The sequence below is a fragment of the Diabrotica virgifera genome, chromosome 3 (assembly GCF_917563875.1).
Source record: "Diabrotica virgifera virgifera chromosome 3, PGI_DIABVI_V3a".
Lineage (NCBI taxonomy): Eukaryota > Metazoa > Arthropoda > Insecta > Coleoptera > Chrysomelidae > Diabrotica > Diabrotica virgifera.
The window spans coordinates 76325952-76344421 of NC_065445.1; the positions used below are offsets into that span (position 1 = coordinate 76325952).

At 35.9% G+C, this 18470-nt stretch overlaps 1 protein-coding gene across 3 annotated transcripts in view; it reads left to right on the plus strand.

Annotated features, from left to right (window-relative positions):
• The window catches only part of LOC126881154 (uncharacterized), a 209976-nt gene that overhangs the window by 55972 nt on the left and 135534 nt on the right, over positions 1 to 18470 (plus strand). For all 3 annotated transcript variants that reach the window (XM_050645229.1, XM_050645230.1, XM_050645231.1), the window contains exon 10: positions 12641 to 12844. In XM_050645229.1, coding sequence (XP_050501186.1) covers positions 12641 to 12844 — 204 coding nt within the window. The remainder of the gene's footprint in view (positions 1 to 12640; positions 12845 to 18470) is intronic.

The window sequence follows — 18470 nt, forward strand, 5'->3', positions numbered from 1 at the left end:
ACTTTACTTTACAACTTTTATCTTAAAACTAAACTCTAATAACAGCGCGCTCCGCTTAAATAGCCAATAGGTCCTGTTCTCGAAATGTCTACATATCCCTCGGCCTAATGAATATTCTGGAGATCTTCACTCACAGCGCCGTCGCTTCTGTGACGTCACGGCTACTGTTATTCCGACGGTTGGAATTCTCCCAAGCCGGGGACTGTTTATTGCGCCGATTCGAAACTCTTTCGTTACACTGCTCCCCTCTTAAGATCTGAGCGTCCCGATCAGCAACTCTAGATGAAGGCTCAGGATGGCGGAATCTACACGACTCTCCAGCTTTGCATACACCCTTCAAAAAGAAATAACAGTCTACTGTCTTTGAAGTTGTTCTGAAGCTATTTCCTTGTGGCATTTTTATGATTAATTATTTATATGGGAAATATTTTTTAAAAGAAAAACTGTCTTTGAAGGATCCGACATCTTCGGGTTCATGCAACACACAGTAATTCGTACGCCAGTTTCTCTGAAGACCACCTCAAGCATGCTTCTCACAATCTTCCAATCCAGATTTTCTACTACATGGCCTATTTTTGGTAAAGCCAAATCTTTGATGTCATAATTACACACGATTTTCTTCAAATTAGTTAGAGCACGCCATATGTTCTCGTAGCTTGGCGTGTCCGTATAAGACTTCCTGGTCACCATATACAGCAAAGATCGAGGACCATCTTCCAATCGCAGTACTCTTCCAATTTTAGGTTGTTGATTTCTTAACTCGTCCAGGCGGCCGAACTTTCTATTGAATACGGACGAGATTCCTTTGGTCATCTCGAGGTCTTGGGCAACACAGTGGGCTAGAGAGACGTTTTCTGGAACACCAAACAGATCTTGCTGAACTTCTGTGGTCACGCCGAATCTAGCACTCTTTCTCGCTGCGTAATTTGACATAAATTGATTAAAACTTGGCTGTGCGGCGTCTTTCATCTCCTGTTGGAGGACTCGGGCTTCTTCTGTTTCATTTGAGCCAGCATATGGTGCAAGACGATTTATGTGAATAACTTTTGGTTTACCGTTTGGCAACTTCTTAATTCTGTATATTACGTCATTTATTTTCTTCTTAACTTCATACGGACCTTCCCATTGTCTTTGCAGTTTAGGACACAAGCCGCGACGACGTTGTGGATTATAAAGCCAGACAAGATCACCTACTTCGAAGCTTTCATTCTTGCATCGAGAATCATATTGATCTTTCATTCTGTCACTGGCTATCTGGATGTGTTGTCGGGCAAGTTCATGAATGTTGTTCATTCGTAACTTCAGGCGGTCGACGTATTCTTCGCCTGCAACATGTTCCTCGGAAGGTCTGCAGCCAAACTCTAGGTCGCAGGGCAAACGAACTTCACGACCCAACATCAGGCAGGTTGGTGTTTGACCTGTAGTTTCATTTACGGCCGAGCGGTAGGCCATCAGGAATAAATGAATGTGTTGGTCCCAATCTCGCTGATGTTCAGATACAACTTTGGACAAGTGTTTACGCATCGTTCGGTTCATCCTCTCGACCATCCCATCTGATTGAGGATGCAGGGGTGTTGTTCTGGTCTTATTGGCACCAATCAATTTACAAACGTTTTGGAAAAGAGCTGACTCAAAGTTTCGCCCTTGGTCGGAGTGGATCTCCAAGGGAACACCAAATCGGCTGAAGAATTCTTTAACAAGTACCTCTGCAACAGTAACAGCTTCTTGATTTGGTAATGCATAGGCCTCGGTCCATTTCGTAAAATAATCCATGGCTACCAGGATGTATTTATTTCCAGCATCAGTTTCTGGAAATGGACCTGCAATGTCGATTGCTACTCTTTCCATAGGACTGCCAACATTATACTGTCTCATGGGTGCTCTCTTTTTACCAACTGGACCATTACCGGATGCACACAGTTCACATTTCCGGCACCATCTTCTTACATCATCTTTACAGTTCACCCAATAGAATCGTTCTCGAACCTTTTGCAGAGTCTTCGTAATACCAAAGTGTCCACCTGATGTACCGTCATGCAACTGACGCAATACTTCTGACACTTTACTTTTAGGTACAATCAACTGAAGCTTAGATTCTGTACCATCATCGTTCTCAAAGGTTCTGTACAGGAGATCATCTTTTAGTATCAGGCAATTCCATTGGCTCCAGTAGGCCTTGACTTCCGGACTACATGCACTAATGTTTTGCCAACTAGGTCTCTCACCTCGACGCATCCAATCCAATACTATTTTTATACATGGATCATCTTCTTGGGCGTGTTGTAACTGTTGGGGCTGCCATTGTGCATTAACTACGGTGGTTCGTCTCACGGGGCAAAATCGTTCCTCTAATTTGGCACAGTGATTACAATTTGCACTGCATGGTCGTCTCGAAAGGGCATCAGCATTTGAATGAACTCTTCCGGCCCTATGTTCTATCTCATAGTCATATTCTTGTAATCGTTCCAACCATCTTGCCATCTGGCCCTCGGGATTACGGAATTGTATGAGCCATTTTAGAGCAGCGTGATCTGTTCGAAGAAGGAACTTTCTGCCATACACGTATTTATGGAAATGTTCGCAAGCCTTCACTACACCCAGCAGTTCTCTTCTTGTAACGCAGTATTTTCTTTCTGGTTTCGACAGGACTTTGCTGAAATAAGCAATGACTTTTTCCTGTCCATCCTGGATTTGGGAGAGAACAGCTCCTATGGCACTGTTGCTAGCATCGGTATCCAAAACAAATTTTCCTGCCTGTCCCGGGTAGCTTAATATCGGTGCACTGATCAGAGCCATTTGTAGTTGTTCGAAAGCTTTTTGGCACTCTTCACTCCATATATATTCTTTGCCCTCCTCCGTCAACTTTGTTAGGGGCTTGGAGATATTCGCAAATCCTTTGACAAATCGTCGGTAATATGTACATAGGCCAAGGAAACTTCTAATTTCATGTTTATCTTTTGGTACTGGCCAATCTTTAATTGCTTCAATCTTTTCAGGATCAGCTGTTACACCGTTACTCGATACAATATGTCCCAAGTACTTAACTTCTCGTCGAAACATGTGACATTTCTTCGGACTTAACTTCAAGTTCGCTGCCCTCAATCGTTGAAAGACTTCTATTAAATTCTTGGCGTGTTCATCAAATGACCTTCCAACCACAATTACATCATCCAAGTAAACCAGGCATGTTTTCCATGGTAGACCTCTTAAAACTGCCTCCATTAATCTTTCAAATGTGGCAGGGGCATTACATAAACCAAACGGCATAGCCGTAAACTGCCAAAGCCCTGATCCTATCGAAAATGCGGTTTTCTCCCGATCCACTGGCTCCATGTCTACTTGCCAATATCCACTTTTTAAATCGAGTGTGGAAAACCAACGAGAACCGGAGAGAGTATCCAGTGTATCGTCTATTCTGGGCAAAGGATAACTATCTTTTTTTGTTACCGCATTGAGCTGGCGGTAGTCGATACAAAAACGCGTCGAACCATCTTTCTTCTTTACCAGAACTACTGGTGATGTCCATGGACTGTTCGATGGTTCAATTACCCCTTGTTTGTCCATATCCTTGATAATCTCTTCGGCTTCATCTCTTTTCGCAAATGGAAGTCGTCTAGGCCGTTGTCTGATTGGCTGAGCGTCTCCGGTATTTATTTTATGCGTTACTATGCTTGTTTTGCCCTTATCCTTCTTATCAATAGCAAAAACATCTTGATACTCTATCAGCATAGACCTCACTTTTTTCGTTCGTTCATGATCAAGATCTTGGCATCTTTCAATGATCATCTCGACAAGGTCTTTTGGATACTTTGACTTCGATGATTTCTCATTGGTATTCATAGAGCAAATTGAAGCCACGGGAACACACTGTCCGATCAAAGCTCCTCTACTCAACTTGATAGCAGTTTCTCTTAAGTTCATAACTCTTACAGGGATGACATCTCGAACTCTTATCAAAGTTTTCGCCGTTAGGAACTCGACATTTTCCACATCTTCGACCATCCTTAAACTTCCCTCTCGGCAGTGTCCATCAAGCATGGTCATCAGAATTTTCTCACTATTACCGGGTATGGTTACGTCGCATCTAGTTAGTAGGCGAATGGCATCTTCTTTGTCGTCGTGAAAGGGCAACTCTTCACCATTGATCCTGAGAACTCCATTTTGAACATCCAATATTGCCCCCACTTTTCTTAGTACGTCCATCCCCAATATGAACTCGTCGGAGATCTCGGCAATTAATACTTGATGTTCAACTGTGGTCTGGCCAATGGATATCGACATATTAGCCTCGCCATATGTATTAATTAGCTCACCAGTCGCTGTTCTAAGCTTTACTGTTGCAGGTGATAACTTATGGTGGCCTCGTACTACGTCTGGACGTGCGATAGTTCTAGTTGCACCTGTATCCACCAAAAACGATCTACATCTATTATTGATACGACCTTCGATGTATAAGTTGTGGATTGCACCGGAGGACGTAAGGTTGACAGTTACTATGGGGGCTTTAGTTCTCGAGGTCGGCAGTTGCCCCTTGGTGTCGACCCGCTCTAGTTTTCCGACGGCTGTACGATCTTCTTGCAATTACGACGAATGTGGCCTACGTCGCCGCAATTCCAACATCTAGGCCCGCGTCTCTTTGGCATCTCGGTACGAACTACTCTCCGTATCATTTCCTCCAGAGGTTCATCGTTGTGTTCGTCACTTTCTTCAATGGTTCTTACTCTATGGCTTCGTGAAGTTTGACTAGCCGTTTCGTGCTCCAATGCAATAGCAAGTGCTTCATCTAAAACTTTCGGTCTTGCTAGTCGTAAGGCTTTCTGTAGTTCACTCTCTTTCAACCCATTGATGAAGGTATCTACGGCAATTTCTTCTAAAATACTGTCTGGCGCCTCCGGATAAGCCAACCGCACCACACGAGCAACATCTGCTTCAAATTATTGCAGATTCTCACTTGCTCGTTGACTTCTACTTCGCAGTTGTGCTTTGTATACTTGTTGTAGATGAGCATCTCCATAGCGTTTTTCTAGACGAGTGAACAAGGTCTGGTAACATTTTTCTTGACCCTTGGGAATTGACCTTAAGATATCTGCAGCATCACCTCGTAAAGCAGCAGTCAATGAAACAGCCTTTTCTTGTTCGGTCCAATGATTGGCGGTCGCAATAGCTTCAAATTGTCTAAGATATATGGACCAAGAGGACTTTCCATCGAATGGTGGTAATTTGAATCTCATATTATGCGACGTTTCGTCTCTCGGTAGGTCATCTTTCACCACAGGATCTAACGCTGCTGCATTAACTGATGGTTGTACTTTTGTATCGGTTATCATGCTATCTAGTTGTTTGATCTTTTCTTCTACGGTCTCTACACTTTTCTGCATCTTATCGAATGTTCTAGAAACTTCTTCAAATTTCTCGTCGTTCTGTCTACAAACTTCTTCAAGTTTTTCGTTGTTTTGTCTACAGACCTCTTTAAAAGTTTCATCAATCTTTTGAGAAACACTTTCGAATTTCTCATTGTTTTGACTACATACGTCCTTAATTATTTGAGAAGTCTCATCGAATCTTTTAGCAACATTTTCGAATTTATCGTCGCTTTTTCTACAAGTTTCATCAATCTTTTGAGAAGTCTCGTCGAATCTTTTAGCAACATTTTCGAATTTATCGTCGCTTTTTCTAGAATGTTGTTCTGAAGCTATTTTAGAAGTTTCATCGATCGTTTCAGAAACAGTTTTTAATTTCGATAAGATTACTTGTTCTGCTGACTATAAGTGGAACGTCTCTGGGTCATCTCCGTTCTTCGTGAGGACATGTAGGACTATCTTGCACCCACTGCTGTCTAATTCGTACTCTTCTAATTGTTCACGGAGCTGTTTTATGGTCAGTTCTTGTAGCAACATCTTTGGTCGGCACACACGTACTTTTCAAAATGTCTAAGTCTTTCCGAATACCGAACAATCAACGCACTTCAATTATTAACGACGAATAAAGTTCAAAAGTCTTTTAAAAGTCTTTCCGAATACCGAACAATTAACGCACTCCGATTATTCTCGACGAATAAAGTTCGAAAGTCTTTTTTTCACTTTTCATTTATTTAAACTCCACACCGTTAACACCACTGTAGCGGTTATTTACTGTAATAACTTATAATTACAAAGAAACAAGCGGTTCGTATTTATATACGATTTTATTTATATAACAGTACAGACGAATTTATTTTTACAGACTTTACTTTACAACTTTTAGCTTAAAACTAAACTCTAATAACAGCGCGCTCCGCTTAAATAGCCAATAGGTCCTGTTCTCGAAATGTCTACATATCCCTCGGCCTAATGAATATTCTGGAGATCTTCACTCACAGCGCCGTCGCTTCTGTGACGTCACGGCTACTGTTATTCCGACGGTTGGAATTCTCCCAAGCCGGGGACTGTTTATTGCGCCGATTCGAAACTCTTTCGTTACAGGATACTCTCAGGAATGGGTGCGTTCGGACGACCACAGCGGCTGGACAGCTGAGCCAGCAGTAGCTGTCAGACGTCACCGCTGGAAGTCAGCCGCTGAGAGATTTACTAAGCTTTCCCTATCACGGCTGGATACAACCACTCAGCCGATTTCTGCTGACAGCCAGCCGCTATGGTCGTCCGAAATGTATTGATAATATACATGAAAATATACAGATGATCCAGTTTGAAGAAGAATGATTTATAAATTGAGTTATATTTAGAAAGTGGATGTAAATAAATTAAATTAAAAAGCTAATTAAATTAAAATAAATTAAGACTCTTAGGAGTACTAAAGGCTTAAAGGTTATAAAGCTTGTTGTAAAATTGTAATTGATTTAGTTGTTTTTTAGAAAAAAAAACCCAAAAATCACTAATTAAAGCATTTTTCATAAAAAATAAGAAATAACTGAAAAAGAAAAAAATTTTCAAAAAAATTACTAGGAGAGGAAAATCATTGATTGCGATGATATACGCCTAAAACATTTTATTTGAAGCGATTCGGGAAATAGTTTTTTTTGTTGTTAATTATGTAATTTGTTAAAAAAATTCGGCTTACTTGAAAAAATTTAAAAAAATACATTCCAACTTTGAAAAATACAGAGAGTTTTATATGGTTTTATGTATGGAAACCCTCAATTATCTCGGAAAGGGTTTGCACGATTTTTATGGATTTTGGTGGGTAAGGGTTTTCTAGTGTGGCCGATAATATAGTGGTAACTAACTATATTGTTGTCAGATCTTCCATTTTTCTGGAAATCTAATAAACTTTCTTATTTTAAATTGAATACCCTGTATGGTTTCTGCGTTTTGAAGTCCTTAAGATATACTGATTATTTTTTATGTTATATTCCCTATACCTAATTGCTATAATTTCGGAGTTATGCTACATTTATTACAAAAAAAAATTACACAAATTATTAAAATCAATTTTTTTTGGGACGGGTAGATATTATTTTAGATTATCTGGATCATTAAGAACAAAAAAGTCTTGTGTAATTTTTCTCTAAAATTAATCATTTCTGAGTTATAAACAATTTAAAACAAAAAAAAATCGATTAATGACGATTTTCAATGTTCAAAAACACAAATAAAAAATATTATTTTTGAAACTACGAAGTACCTTAATTCAAGTTCAAGCCTTATTTAATTAGATACCGATAAGTAATTTGATCTTCTTTCATTTTAAAAGATTGTTTTTTAGTTGCTAATGCCCGATTGTTTTTAGCCCGATCGCCCGTCCTCTCATATGCGCTTTATTAATAATAATTAAAAAAACAATATTTTAGAATAAAACGTGCCGAAAAATCTTATAGCGAGCTAATAGAAGAAGGTTTGAGCTTAAATTTAGGTAATTTGTGATTTCAAAAATTATATTTTTTACTTGTGGTTTTGAACCTTGAAAATCGGCATTATTCGATTTTTTTCGGTTTTAAATAATTGTTTATAACACGAAAACGATTAACTTTAGAGAAAAATTACAGAAGACATTTTTTGTTCCCAATGATCCAAAGAACGTAAAATAATGTCTACCCGGGCCAAAAACATTGATTTTAATAAAAATAAAATAAAAATTCCATTTTTATTCAGTTGCAATGCGAAGGCAAAACAATCTTATTCTTCACTTAAATTGAATTTAAATTGAAAACTTATTGGTCCATTTGGATAAAAATCTTTTAGTAATATTTTATCATTTTTAAATATTATTAATATTGCTATTAGGATTGAAAACTGCTTCATCTTTCAATTGCCAGATGACGCTAGTCACCTAGTCCATTCACGTCAGTTGCGGTGTGTGGCATAAACTCTCGGTGTTGGTCACTTAGAGTATCAAGTAGCAGGCATACGTCTCTCCGATGAGACTCCAACAAGAGTCGATAATCGTCGATTCAGAGTGCTGGACTGCGCTCCGTATTCTAAGTGAAAAATAAGATTGTTTTGCCTTCGCATTGCAACTGAATAAAAATGGAATTTCTATTTTATGTTTATATTGGTCGTTATTTCTTTGAGTAACTAGGTCCATTTTCTGTTGGAATTTACCAGCTGAACATACGGGGTCGTGAGTTGTAAGTTTTTGAATTCCCTCTTGTCTTCTTCGCTTCAGCATCCATCTTGCTTGCACATTTTAAAAGCCATGGAGGTGTTACCAAGGAAATGGACCAATAAATTTTCAATTTAAAAATCTTTTAGTAATATTTTAATATTTTTAAATATTATTAATATTGCTATTAGGATTGAAAACTACTTCATTTTTCAATTGTCAGATCACGCTAGTCACCTAGTCCATTCACGTCAGTTGCGGTGTGGGGGATAAACTCTCGGTGTTGGTCACTTAGAGTATGGAGTAGCAGGCCTACGTCTCTCCGATGAGACTCCAACAAGAGTCGATAATCGTCGATTCAGAGTGCTGGACTGCGCTCCGTATTCTAAGTGAAAAATAAGATTGTTTTGCCTTCGCATTGCAACTGAATAAAAATGGAATTTCTATTTTATTTTTATATTGGTCGTTATTTCTTTGAGTAACTAGGTCCATTTTCTGTTGGAATTTACCAGGTGAACAGACGGGGTCGTGAATTGTAAGTTTTTGAATTCCCTCTTGTCTTCTTCGCTTCAACATCCATCTGGCTTGCAAGTTTTAAAAGCCATGGAGGTGTTACCAAGGAAATGGACCAATAAGTTTTCAATTTAAAAATCTTTTAGTAATATTTTAATATTTTTAAATATTATTAATATTGCTATTAGGATTGAAAACTACTTCATTTTTCAATTGTCAGATCACGCTAGTCACCTAGTCCATTCACGTCAGTTGCGGTGTGGGGGATAAACTCTCGGTGTTGGTCACTTAGAGTATGGAGTAGCAGGCCTACGTCTCTCCGATGAGACTCCAACAAGAGTCGAAAATCGTCGATTCAGAGTGCTGGACTGCGCTCCTTATTCTAAGTGAAAAATAAGATTGTTTTGCCTTCGCATTGCAACTGAATAAAAATGGAATTTCTATTTTATGTTTATATTGGTCGTTATTTCTTTGAGTAACTAGGTCCATTTTCTGTTGGAATTTACCAGCTGAACATACGGGGTCGTGAGTTGTAAGTTTTTGAATTCCCTCTTGTCTTCTTCGCTTCAGCATCCATCTTGCTTGCACATTTTAAAAGCCATGGAGGTGTTACCAAGGAAATGGACCAATAAGTTTTCAATTTAAAAATCTTTTAGTAATATTTTAATATTTTTAAATATTATTAATATTGCTATTATGATTGAAAACTACTTCATTTTTCAATTGTCAGATCACGCTAGTCACCTAGTCCATTCACGTCAGTTGCGGTGTGGGGGATAAACTCTCGGTGTTGGTCACTTAGAGTATGGAGTAGCAGGCCTACGTCTCTCCGATGAGACTCCAACAAGAGTCGAAAATCGTCGATTCAGAGTGCTGGACTGCGCTCCTTATTCTAAGTGAAAAATAAGATTGTTTTGCCTTCGCATTGCAACTGAATAAAAATGGAATTTCTATTTTATGTTTATATTGGTCGTTATTTCTTTGAGTAACTAGGTCCATTTTCTGTTGGAATTTACCAGCTGAACATACGGGGTCGTGAGTTGTAAGTTTTTGAATTCCCTCTTGTCTTCTTCGCTTCAGCATCCATCTTGCTTGCACATTTTAAAAGCCATGGAGGTGTTACCAAGGAAATGGACCAATAAGTTTTCAATTTAAAAATCTTTTAGTAATATTTTAATATTTTTAAATATTATTAATATTGCTATTATGATTGAAAACTACTTCATTTTTCAATTGTCAGATCACGCTAGTCACCTAGTCCATTCACGTCAGTTGCGGTGTGGGGGATAAACTCTCGGTGTTGGTCACTTAGAGTATGGAGTAGCAGGCCTACGTCTCTCCGATGAGACTCCAACAAGAGTCGAAAATCGTCGATTCAGAGTGCTGGACTGCGCTCCGTATTCTAAGTGAAAAATAAGATTGTTTTGCCTTCGCATTGCAACTGAATAAAAATGGAATTTTTATTTTATTTTTATATTGGTCGTTACTTCTTTGAGTAACTAGGTCCATTTTCTGTTGGAATTTACCAACTGAACAGACGGGGTCGTGAATTGTAAGTTTTTGAATTCCCTCTTGTCTTCTTCGCTTCAACATCCATCTGGCATGCAAATTTTAGAAGCCATGGAGGTGTTACCAAGGAAATGGACCAATAAGTTTTCAATTTAAAAATCTTTTAGTAATATTTTAATATTTTTAAATATTATTAATATTGCTATAAGATTGAAAACTACTTCATCTTTTGTTTTTAATAATTTGTTTAATTTTTTTTTAATAAATGTAACAATAACTCCGAAATTATGGCATTTAGGAATGGGGAATTTGTATAACATGAAAAATAATCAGTATTTCTTAAGAACTTCAAGATGCAAAAAACATATAGAGTGTTCCATTTGAAATAAGAAAGTTCATTATGGTAGGGGAGCAAAGTATGCTAAATGTGCAGTCACTCGAGCGCTTTGGGGACCTATTGAGTTGTGAAGAGTAGGTCCTAAATCCAAAAAAAGTTAAGTAAAGTTTTCCATTTTAGTCGGTACTTGTCCATTTTTAATTTAATCTTCCATTTACAACAATAGTTTTTTTAGATTATAGCGCTATCTGATCCATAATTCGAAAAAATTTCTCGAATAAAAGTTACTTATTTTTACGTATGGAATGCAAATCTGCAATAAAAAATGGGGCTCCCATTTAAGATTTTAAAGTAACCTCCCACCTCCCACCCCACCTCCGTGGGGGGTCGTGTTTGGTGCTATTCGATAGATTTTTCAAAAATATTGAATAATATTCCATATTTTACACTATACAAAAATACACTATATTATCGTGTGTTTTTCAGTTTTTCGATCTGATGTTCATTTCGCGAAATATCGCTGGATTCGTATTTAAAATATTAAATTTACCCCCCACTCCTCTCCGTGGGAAGTCGTGTTTGGTATTATTCGATAGATTTTTAAAAAATATTGAGTACCTATTTTTTAGTTTTTTGATCTGTCATTCATTTCGCGAAATATTCGCTTTTTTCTTGTGAAACTTTGGGACTCACCCATTTCCTTACGCCCCGCTCAAATCGTCAGATTTTTGAAATATACACTGTTTTGCATATACTTAACTTGCCTTATCTTAATCTGACAATTTCGAGTTTTTCTAAGGATAGATTTTTTTCGACCCCCCTTAACGAACTCTCTGCATTAAGAGTCAATATAATATGGTAGAGGTACATTTTTAGGATACAAGGTTTCTCCCCATGTAATAATCTGACGCGCTCGAGTAACTGCAAAAATCCCCGCTTGGGCTCCCCTACCATTAGATTTCCAGAAAAACGGAAGATCGGACAACAATGTAATTACCACTATAATATCGGCCGCATTAGAAAACCCTTACCCACCAAAATCTATAAAAATCATGTAAGCCGTTTCCGAGATAATTGAGGGTTTCCATACAAAAAACTCACTCTGTACCTATGTATATACAATAAAAAATGTGTGCGGTAGAAATGCAAAATAAAATTAGTCAGTCTGAGATCAAACCAAAAACCAACAAAGGACATCGCACACATCTTATGGAAAATATAATGTCACTCAAATTCAATAAAATTTATACGAATAGACTCGTTTTAAATTAACTGTCAATTCTTATCATTGCGCCAACTCTTAATTATGATTAATTACGGCGCAAATTGCAATTAAAGTTTATCGAAATCACATTTTTGGAGTCTATAAACGTGTCAGTTATAATCACTATTGCTCTGGGTGCTATTCAAAACAGCTTAAACCCCGCTGGGCCTAAGCGGATTAGTGAAACTATTATAATAAGATGCTTAAGAGCTCGAGAAGATTTATGAACTAACTATAATTTGGGTATTTTAAAATATTTTTTCTCTCTCTAACTTATGTACCTACCCATTTGATTTCAGATTGATTTATATCAATTTCTGCTCTTATTATTGAAAATTAAGAGTTGGCGCAATGATAAGAATTGATCGTTAAATTGAAACGAGTATATTCATATAAATTTTATTGAATTTGAGTGACATTATATTTTCCATAAGATGTGTGCGATGTCCTTTCTTATATCTTAATTATTTATATTTCAGACGCAGTCAAGATGATAAAAGACTTAACAGACATGGTAGAGAAAAGAAAAGGAGACAGGATTTCAGTAAATACGTTTTCCGTTAGTAAAAATAACTGTTCCTGCCAATCACCACCGAGTGTGGCAGTAGCTGCGTGCCAATACATAGGATTAAATGATATTGGCATTGTAGTATCAAAATCATTGTTTCCTAATGTACCTCCAAGTAAGAATAATTTTTTTCATATTTTAAATTAAACAAATATTTCTACTTTTACTACTACTACATGCTACAAGGAAACTTCTTACAAAATTTTTCATATTTTTATTTATAACTTTTTTGTTGGTCACTTGACGATAAACAGTAATAGATATAAAATTGTAGAAAATTTAATTTGCTACATTTTATGTGTAATTAAATTTTCTGTAGGTTTCCTAGTTTAGAAAATACAGCGCGAAAACCCTTTGCGCCCCTTTTTCCGATATGGCGGCCGGGGGACAAGGGTGGCGACCCCAAAAACTTGAACTTAAGCTTCTACTGAACCCCCCTACACATTAAAAAAATAAAATTGACTCCTCTAAGAAATTCAACCTAAATGTAACATTTTAATGGACTAGTATAATAATAATTTTATCTTAGAATTATTTCTCTCTCTCTCTCTTATCGTTTCCCCATTACTGAGGATCGTGATGTCTTCCAATATTCTTAACAATTTTTTTCCATTGGTCTCTATCTTCAGCTGCTTTAAGAGCTTCGCAGAATGAATAATAGATTAGGGAAAATATTGGGTTCTTTGCGAATTTAAGAAACAGTTTCTCTTCGTTGGAAATGTTGGCCGTGGAATCGATTTCGCTACTGATACATAGGATAAAGCTTGGTTAGATGTTTGAGACATATTGACTGTTTACTGCTATTGACTGCTACGCCACTGCTCATGTAGTCAAAAGCAATTACGTTTTATCTTGAAATTATACCTAATTTAGCTTCTATGTACCTATTATGGTAAATATGTATTTACTATAAATGTATTATTTTCCATTGAGATGTAAAATTATTTGATAGTAACAACTAATATCCCATGAGCCGAGCTGGTACATTTTATATCGGGAGGTTTTAATCTTTGCGCCTACTTGGGACATTTTTAAAAGACTTACCTGTTTCTTGGGCCGAGATAGGCACTGCCCCTTTTTACTCTAGTCTCATATATCCTCTTTTTATTTTCTTTTCTGTTGGATTGATCTCATATAAAGTACTGTTAATATTGTGATGGCTTTTTACCTGCCGTATTTCTTTCTCTTATGGCTTTTTCTAATGTTGCTTCGTACGAAATATTGATACCTAGATATTTGTAGTCCTAGTAGTGCTTTATCGTGGTTATGTCGTCTAATATGAGATCTCTGTGTTCTGCTCGAATGCACAAGTATTAGGTTTTCTTTTTATTCCCCTCTAGACTCCATATTTACATCATACACTTCAATGAATTTTGGGTCCCTCTAATTTAAATATTGATCATCTTCAGCCATTATTACTTCATCGTCAGCAAGTTTGAGCATATATACCATAGTGTTAGCGAGTGGTATCCCCCTTGTTCCACTTTTTTGTTTCCATATTTTTAAAGCACTTTCGAGGTATATCTTAAATACAGTGGAGGACAGGTAACATCTTTGCTTTAATCCTTTTGTTATTTGTGTCCCTGGCCCACAGAGAATGGGACCAAATATAAATGTTCAAAAGACCAAATATATGTGTTGCACTAGGTCAAGCAAGTCGTATAGTGTTGAGTCGTCGGTCGTTTAGCTGTACCCCCATTCCAGAACATGATTTCCGCCACTTATTTAAGACCTCATTTATATAGATTTTATACAGTGTTGGCGATAAGCTGCATCCCTGTCGTAGTCCTTTATTCGCCATAATGCTATCGGATAATCTGTTGTTTATTTTTATGCTTTTTTGGATGTTCTTATACAGGGTGTCCCCGAAAATAGTACGTTCCTTAAAGGTATAGGTAGAAGGCACAATGTAAAACAAAAAAGTCTTATAATATTTTTTCAAAATTCAGCCGTTTGACCAAAAACGAAAATACATTTTGATATGCAAATTGAAGTCTGGCAACAACGCGCTATACAAAAATTTAAAAATAGACAGTCACAATTAAAAATATAGTAAAACCTCGATATAACGGACCTCTATTTAACGGACTTCGGATATAACGGACAAAAAATTCGGTCAAATGTAAAAAAATTAAAAACGTCCTGTTAATATTATACATACTTCACTCTGCCCATACCAAGATACATTGCATAACAACGGGGTTCCCGTGGATCCCAAACGCTGTATTTTACCAAGAAATTCAATAAACTTTTTATTAAAGCATAATGAGGACAAATTTCTAAATAGTCTGATTTATTTTAAACCTATTTTTATATAACGGACTTTCGATTTTAACGGACACCCCGTTCCCCCAATTAGTCCGTTATATCGAGGTTTTACTGTAGTAGGTTTGTAGGTCAATTGTATCTGGTAGGTAAAGTAATGTAAATATCAACCACTTCTGCAGGGGTCTAGTATTTACAGTTTTTCACCCTGTCCGTGGTCGTCCCCTCACATCAAATAAACCAAGAATTTGGTTTGTTTGATGTTATTGACATTGGATATTTTGCATAATTATTGTTTATCTAGTTTTATTCTATACCAAAAGAACGGGTATTTCTTATTTCTTAACAAGTAGGTATTTCGGATATTAAACAAATAATATATCAGTTATTTTGAAAAGGATACAGAACGGGTAAAGGGTGCAATATTTTATGAATTACCCAGAGCACTAAATGGAGAGGCCCATAAATTTCTTGTAAAATATTTTGCCGGTACTTCTTGCAGTGCATTTGCAAACACGACGTGAAATGTGGTTTCTTCACGACGGAGCCCCAGAGCTGTGAAAAATCTTCTGGATGCTACTACTTATCCTCATCGTTGAATTGGTAGGAACTTGACTCATTCTGTGGCCACCAAGTAAACAAACTACTGATAGTCCGAGCATAATGTAAAAAACTTAATTAGAATTAGACAAGGCGGAAACGGCGGGTTCGTTGGGAAAAATATTCCCATGAGATATTTTTGCATAATCACATTCGTGAGACATCCCAGAATAAGGTTCACGAAGTCGCCCACGAGAAAAGTGGGCCAATTTTTTTTTAACAATTTTTTTTAATCAAATTGCAAAAATCAATATTTTTGGCCTGGACTAATTTTTTTTTAGGTTTTTTGGACCATTCTGGACAAAAAAGGTCTCTTATAATTTTTCTCTAAAGTTGATCTTTTTCGAGTTATAAGCAAGTTAAAATTTGAAAAACGCGAAAATGGCGATTTTTAAGACTTAATAACTCGGTCAAAAATTATTATTTTGAAAGTCAGAAAGTGACTAAATCAAGTTTAAAGTCGCCGCTACATGATCCTGAAGAAATCTGTGTCATTAATTTACTACTAAGCTGTTATTTTTAATTAATAACAATGAGTGGTTAGATCGTATTGACGCTGCTGTAAATGTGAGTGCGAGTAAGATGCACAATTGGACTGCTGGAATGGCTTCTCTCTCGCACTCAGCATTTACAGCCCCGCACACGTGCAAGGAGCTTATTATTATTACTTAAAAATAACAGCTTAGTAATAAAACAATGACAAAAATTTCTTCAGGATCTTGTAGGGGGGGCTTTAAACTTTGATTTAGTCATATATTGACTTTCATAATAATAACTTTTAACCGAGTTATTAAGCCTTGAAAATCGCCATTTTTCGTTTTATTCAATTTTAAATTGCTTATAAGTCGAAAACGATCAACTTTAGAGAAAAATTATAAGAGACCTTTTTTGTCCAGAATGGTCCAAAAAATTAAAGAAAAAATTGTTCAGGCCAAAAATATTGATTCTTGCAATTTGATTAAAAAAAAATTGTTAAAAAAAATTGGCCCACTTTTCACATGGGCGACTTCTTGAACCTTATTCTGGGATGTCTCACGAATGTGATTATGCAAAAAAATCTCATGGGAATATTTTTCCCTTCGAACCCGCCGTTTTCGCCTTGTCTAAATTATTAAACGTTGTTTGTTGTATTTAATTTTACTCAGGGCTAATTAGCAAAATTCATGGAAAAGTTATTTACCAGCAATTTTATTGCTGGAATCGAATTATAAGATCCTATATATTAATAATATAGTTATGCAAAGTCCGCAGATAGTGTGCTACTTTTTTTATAAACAAAATGGCGCCGACAAATCGTATTTTTTTCAATTATTTCTCTATAACTCCGAAGATTTTAACTTTACGACAAGAACACCCAAACAAAAATTCACCACAATTAAATTCTACATAGAGATATGTTTTTCACGATTTGCTCCGACGAAAATTTTCCTCGGAAAATGCGGGTTTTCCTAACAAAACCTCTAATTTTCAAATAAAGTTTTAGGTAAGTAATTATTAATCAATAATTAAATAACTTAGTGACATCAAAGCTTTCTTGGTATAGATTGTAATTCCAGAAGCCGGTGAAAATTAAACGAATATTTTAGCAACAATTCAATTGTTAATAAACAATTTACGATCGCAATAATAACCAAAATAATCATGATACATTGATCAAACTTATAAAGATTATAAAGATGAGATGCTTATTTAATATTTTATCGACAAAATATAAATTTTTCTTTTTTTTGCATAATCTTTAAATTTTGAAAAAAAATAGTTATAATACGCTGGTCTTATTAGTAAAGTACAAAAAAAGTTATTTACCAGCAATTTTATTGCTGAAATCGAATTATAAGATCATATATATTATTAATATAGGTATGCAAAGTCCGCAGATAGTGTGCTACTTTTTTTATAAACAAAATGGCGCCGGAAAATCGTATTTTTTTCAATTATTGCTCTATAACTCCGAAGATTTTAACTTTACACCAAAAACACTCAAATAAAAATTCACCCCAATTTAATTCTACATAAAAGCATGTTTTTCCGATTTGCTTCGACGAAAATTTTCCTCGGAAAATGTGGGTTTTTCCAACAAAATCTCGAATTTTCAAATAAATTTTTTGGGCCAATAATTATTTATCAATAATTATATAGCTTGGTGAAATAAAAGCTTTCTTGGTATAGATTATAAATTCAGAAACCGGTGAAAATGAAACGAATATTTTAGCAACAATTCAATTGTTAATTAAAAATTTACAGTCGCAATAACAACCAAAATAATCATGAGACATTGATCAAACTTAGAAAGATTATAAAGGTGTGATGGCTATTTAATATTTTGTCGACAAAATATAAATTTTTCATTTTTTTGCATAGTCTTTAAATGTTTAAAAAAAATTGTTATAAAAAAATTAACATTTCTCAGAAATTGTTTATTATATTCTAATTTTATAAAATACTTAAAATGCGTATTTCATAGGTCTTGAAAATGGATGCTTTAAAAAAATTTTCCAACCATTCGCAAAAAAGTTATGAAACAGCAAAGTAAATATACGAAATCTCCGTTGTTTATAATTTGTTTTAATTATTTCAAAGCTTAAAAGTGAGTCTATGGTACAATCTAATTACTCACAAAGAATGTCAAAAATTAGTGCAATGGTTATATTTTAATCAAAGATTAAAAATACTTTTTTTGTAATTTTTAGCGCAAAAGTAGGCCTGATACAGAGTCGGAGCTAAAATATTCACTCGAAGCGACTGACACGCAGCATATATTATTTATAAAAGTGTACGTCTCGCGCGGCCGGTCGTCGCTCAGAGTGAAAATTTCAGCTACAGTGCTGTATTATTCTACTTTCGCGCGTGTAAATTACAAAAAATATATTTATAAT